The 6,047-nt window shown below is 31.7% G+C and overlaps 1 protein-coding gene across 1 annotated transcript; it reads left to right on the plus strand.

Annotated features, from left to right (window-relative positions):
- The first annotated feature begins 1,475 nt into the window (after positions 1 to 1,475).
- Positions 1,476 to 5,836, plus strand: YAB5 (plant-specific transcription factor YABBY family protein). Its single transcript, XM_089615062.1, has 7 exons — positions 1,476 to 1,874; positions 2,917 to 3,054; positions 4,326 to 4,455; positions 4,581 to 4,629; positions 4,757 to 4,832; positions 4,924 to 4,992; positions 5,512 to 5,836. Exons 1-7 carry the CDS (start codon positions 1,797 to 1,799, stop codon positions 5,560 to 5,562), a joined length of 591 nt encoding a protein of 196 aa, XP_089471188.1. The 5' UTR covers positions 1,476 to 1,796; the 3' UTR covers positions 5,563 to 5,836.
- Positions 5,837 to 6,047: the final 211 nt, after the last annotated feature.

The following is a 6,047-nucleotide window of genomic DNA, read 5'->3' on the forward strand; positions in this document are numbered from 1 at the left end:
ATGCAATGTTTACCTTAAATTTTGACTTTGCCTGCCTGCTAGAGTTTTTATTAGGTAGATGAGGACGGTTAACTTATTAATGAGAAAGTTGAGGTCGGTGAATTTTCTCCAATTTAGTCTATAACAACGAGGGTCTATATGGCTGCGTCTTCTACAGTAGTGACAAAGTTTGTTGACAGGAGATCCTTATAGATCTATTAGCGTACCAATGCGACATGGTGAGATGCATCTTTCCTTTTGTCGTTTGAGCCGAAGATACAAGAGTGGTTTTTGACGAGGACGTTCGACCAAGTATACCGATCAGATTATAGTTGTATAGTTTGAGATCGCTGATTGAGCTTAGATAGGAAGATTTGAGTAGTGATTAGAAATTCAGTTTGCAAGCATTTAAAGTTCAGAGAGAGATTGAGGGAAATGAAGTTGGTGAAGATTTTCCGTTAATTTCACTAACTTGACTTTTTTTTAAATTTTTTTTTTACAAACTTACTGATTTTCTTACAATTTTTTGCTCGAGATTGTCTTACAACTAAGTAAGTATATAACCTTTTTTTAGGAGACTAAGTATATAACTAGCTACAAGTATTGACAGCTGTTAAAGTAATTTACTCAAATGAATGACTTAATCCATTAAATAAATGACTAAAAATAATTTCGTTCGTAGGAATGGTTAAAGTAATTTTTTAACACACCTAACCGACATTGAATTCCAAATTAATTACTGGAAAGTATTTTTGGGATTAGAACCTATTCAATGCTGCGATGGAAATATCGTTCATACAAACTCACTAATCCAAGGGTAGAAACCCGGATAATATTAGTCGCATATTTACGCACGCACACAATATATATATATATATATATATATATATATATATATATATATATATATATATATATATATATTTATATATAATAGTAAAAATAAAAATTCGCCCCCCTCGTCCGCTGTACAGGTTAGCAGAAAAAAAAAAAGAAAGAGAGTGTGGTCACAATCAATTCACAATAAATGGGTTATCAATTACCATTTCATGTTGACAGAATATGTAATGAAGCCAAAAAAATAAATACCCACAAAAAAAAAAAAAAAAAAAAGCACTCCCTTTGATCCGCTGAGCTGCTTCAAAATACAAACCCTAGCCCTCCAAAATAACCAGTAGCTCCAAAGCTGAACCACTATTTATGTGCTTAAATTTCATATTTTTATAAATGTTATGTAGCTTAAATATATTTGCTTTGCAACTTTATTTGTTTTTTTCCTTGCAAGTAATAAAAAAATAACATTCCAGTTTTCAATAAACTTTTATCTTTCTTTTTCATTGCCGGCCCCAGCATTTCCCTGCCTGCCTTGGGCACTACTGATCCTACTTTTATTTCTTTTTTCCTTAAATTTATTTAAACCATAAATAATTCAATTCCCCTCAGTTCTTGGCTTTATAGTCCATAGCCTCTCTCTCTCTCTCATATATTTACTTAATTACTCTTTGGAATCTAATCTCTTACTTTCTCTCTATCTCCCTCTCTTCAGTATATATACATAGAGAGAGAGTTTTACTGTTGTGATTCAAAGGCTGTTTTGTAAGCAAGCTGTTTTAAGAGAAAGAAAGAAAAGAAAGAGAGAATAAGAAAGCTTCTGAAAGAGCTCTTATATATACTGTTTGCTTTTCTTCACTTTTTTTCAATTCTTCCTTCTCTTTTGCTCTTCTTCTTATCATCCTGGGATTGTTGAGTGTGGAAACAGATCTTCTCATCCCATATATACATACATAGATACAGTCATATATCCAAACCAAAAAATCATGTCGAGCTGTGTCGATATTGTAGCGCCTGAGCAACTCTGCTACATCCCCTGCAACTTTTGCAATATCGTCCTCGCGGTATATATATATATACATATATACATACATCTCTCTCTCTATATATATATATTTATTACATATATCAATTGTTTTATATATACACCAACTAAATAATATCATGATCACATGCCATATCTTTTTTTCTGTTAGGGTTATTGCGGAGATCTACTTTTCAGCTCTTATTAATAGAACATTCAATATTTCTTTTACTTTATTTTTTGTTTTATCGAATGATGTTGTGTTTTTATTGTACAGATTCTCAGATCGTCTTTAAAATGATCATTGCTAATTTGTGCTAAAAAATTATTTCTTTCTTTGTAATTTTGGGGAGTCAATGGGCTTCTCATCTTGTTTGGGGTGTTAAGCCTAGTCTCCATCGTTGGACCATTTTTTTTAATTTTTTTAAATACTTTTTTGCTTTCTTCTCAAATTCTTTTGCAGTAAGAAAATAAAATGAAAAGAAAGTCATACCTGAATGTCCAGAAGTGCTTGAGAGCATAAGAGACTCCCAACCTGAGATTTAAAAATATATGTATATATTATATAATTTTTTAAAAATATTTTTCCACGTCAAAACAAGAGGCGTTGAAGAAGCTGATGATGATGATGACAAGTCCTTCACAACCTTTGATTTTCCTCTCTCTCTCTCTCTCTCTCTCTCTCTCTCTCTCTCTCTCTCTCACACACACACACACACACTCACACACACTCACTTCACTCACCTCTGAAACTTACCTTTCCTTTATACAACGGTGCTTAAACACTCAGCTTTTGTTTTCTAATTAAGGGAACCAAACCCAATGCTTCTTTTCCTCATTTTATCTTAATTAGGGTTTGCTCTTTTCACACTCGTACATAATCCATAAATACCCAAATATCCTCTCACTTAAAATACTATAAACCCACAAATCCCAGATTTATTATTTGATTCTTATTTTCCAATGTCAAGATTGTGGTTTCTATTTATTTATTTATCGACATTAGAGTCTCTTTTTTTTTTTTTTTTTTTTTGTGAAGAGTTAAGAAACTCAGAGTGTGATTGGGTTTTGATCCGGTGCAGGTGAGTGTTCCATGCAGCAGCTTGTTCGACATCGTGACCGTCCGATGCGGACACTGCACCAATCTCTGGTCGGTCAACATGGCTGCCGCGTTTCAGTCGCTGACCTGGCAACAAGATCATCACCACCACCACCATCAGGTTAATAAATATATCTATATATGTATATTATATACGTGTGTGTGTATATATATATATATATATTCACATATATGCATGTAATTCAACTTTTACAAGGATTGACTTTAATTACAGCCAGTTTGATCTATGTGTTTCAGTTTCAGGTTCACCTTATATCTAGGGCGGTCTAAGTTATTTGTATTTAATTACTAGTATAATAATATCTGAAATCTAGACCTATATGTGATCTATATATCTAGGATCTAAAATTAAACATAAATCTTAAAAGATATTTACGTTTTTTTAGGGAATCGAAGACATTTTACGAGTATATCGAGCAAATCAACGCTGTTTCTTTTCACTTCTTCTGATCACAAACCTACTATGTATGTGTGTATATATATATATATATATATATATATATATACATATAGCTACAGCTATACCAGCCGCCATAATATCCCCAATACCTATGAATCTGAATTTATTTTATTTTTGTTTGGTGGCTTTTTGGTTTTGATTCTTTAAGTCTGAAACCCAACAAAGGCTAATAAGCTGATCTATATATAGCTACTAATAAGCTGATCTATATATAGCTACTATATTTTGCGGCTTCTTTTCCAACTTTCTCTCTCTTAATTTTTTATTTGTTTATTAGTTTTGTGTGTGTGACAAGACATGTATGTTTAGTTAGGGCTTAATGAGTTCTTTTCACAATCTTTGTGTGTCCTATAAACAATTTTACTGTTTGAGGAACAACTACTGAATTGTTATCATTATTAAAATTGATATATGTTTTCTGGCTTTTTAATATATTTGTCCCAAAAGGAGGCTCCTTTAACGAACTGTCAATCCGGGTTTTACATGCTTTTTTTTCTTATCTGATCTGATCTGATGCTACAACTATTCAAACTGCTATCAAGTCATTTCACCTCTGCCTTTTATTTTGTCCTCTCTCCCTCTCAGATCTCTCTCTCTCTCTCTCTCTCTCTCTCTCTCTCTCTCTCTCTCTCTCTCTCTCTCTCTCTCTCTCTCTCTCTCTCTCTCTCTCTACCATAACTTTTGTCAACTCTACATATGATACTAGATAATATAGACCTATAATCGTATGGTCTAATTTAATAAACCTTTTTTACACTGAACAGCTTATACTTCGGAAGCTCCAAAGAATCTACGAGCTTTTAATAAGAAGTAGTACTTAATTATATAATGAACCATATATTTACAACTTAACAAGCTAAATAATTAAGAAAATATATAATACAGTACTAATTGACTCATTTAATTATCAGGCACAAAGTTACAACAATGCCCCGGACTATCGCATCGATTCGGGATCTTCTTCGAGAATCAACATGAACAAATTTGCAATGAGAGCTCCAACTACTAACGTCGACCATGAGGAAAGGGTTGTGAATCGACGTGAGTCTTAACAATTTATTTGTTTCTAATAACGTTCATAAATACGTATACATATACTATAACTTGATATCTGTTTAACACCTTTAGTATATAATTTTTCTTGATGTATTGTTTTCTTTTCTCAGCTCCCGAGAAGAGGCAGCGAGTCCCCTCTGCATATAACCAGTTTATAAAGTAATGAAAACTTGTCATTACTCTTTTTAATAGATATTATGATTTATAGAATAAAAATATATAATGTAATGATATACAAGTGTCGGACTTTGAAATAACATACTTGGTTTTTTTTTTTTTTTGTTAGGGAGGAGATTCAAAGAATCAAAGCAAACAATCCTGATATAAGCCACAGAGAAGCCTTTAGCACTGCTGCTAAAAACGTATGCACTTCTTTTTAAACTATATGTACTATAATCAATTCTTTAGCTCTAAAAAATTATATATGTTTTTTTTGTTCCTTGTTTTTTCAAGTGGGCACATTTCCCTCATATCCATTTTGGACTGATGTTGAAGACCAACAACCAGGCTAAGATTGACAATGTGAGTATTAATTAAGAGCAACAAATCTGTATATACATGCTATCATTTATTGTGTTATTTGTCAGCCCAGTATTTAAAGTACATGTAATTGGTACTAAATATTAATCACATGAAAAACAAAACCTCTTTTTCGAATCGTCTTTCATTTGTACTAAGCGGTTTCCAAGCAGTATTCAAATCTGAGAATAGTATTATTCATGTGACTCAAATACCAAGATTTTGTTAAGCACGCATGCCTTTTTCAGTCGCTTAGGCAGTAGCATATATACAGAACTGTATATTATATATATATATATATATATATATATATTAATATAATATATATAGGTAGTATAGAAGGAAAATCCCTAACATTACAATGCTTCATGTCTTTTTTTTTTTTTTTGCATTGAAAAGACGATTGTACTTTTTGCATTAAATATTTACAAGTATATTTACATCACATGCATTATATATTCATGTAATATAACATATGCCAATTACATTCTTTCTAATATATTAATTAATGAAAATTTTCAGGGATCTGAGAAGCACCTGATGCCATCAAGAGCTGCGCTTCTAAATAAGTAAACCCTCAAAAGATCAACGATTTCTATCGATCCGTGAAATCGGGATCAGTCTACGTTCTTTGAGTATGAAATATTATGTTTTTATTTCTATTTATTTTATGTATCAATGTGCTGTTTGTTCTGTAAGAAGATGCTATAATCTTCCTATTCTGCTCTGTTTGTCATTCTCTAGCTTTGTAACTTCATTAAATTAGTTGATGAATGTTTATGACTTGGATTATAAGTATTTGGATTTGGAAGCAAAGTACAACTCTAATAAATTTCGTTTTTGCTAATATTGAAACTTTCTTCCGACATATATTGATTCCCTACTTCAAATATTTTTATGATTATCTTTACGTATGACTATCAATTTGCTATATAATGAACTTTGCATTATCATGCAAATGTAAGCCTTACAATATTTGAGGCATGCTATTTTTCGTGTATCTACTTTAGATATGTAAAATATATCGAGCGAGAGATGTTGATTATGAATGAGACTCA

The sequence above is a fragment of the Urtica dioica genome, chromosome 5, assembly GCF_054948205.1.
Source record: "Urtica dioica subsp. dioica isolate 48M chromosome 5, U.dioica_male_clone48M_v1_H2, whole genome shotgun sequence".
Lineage (NCBI taxonomy): Eukaryota > Viridiplantae > Streptophyta > Magnoliopsida > Rosales > Urticaceae > Urtica > Urtica dioica.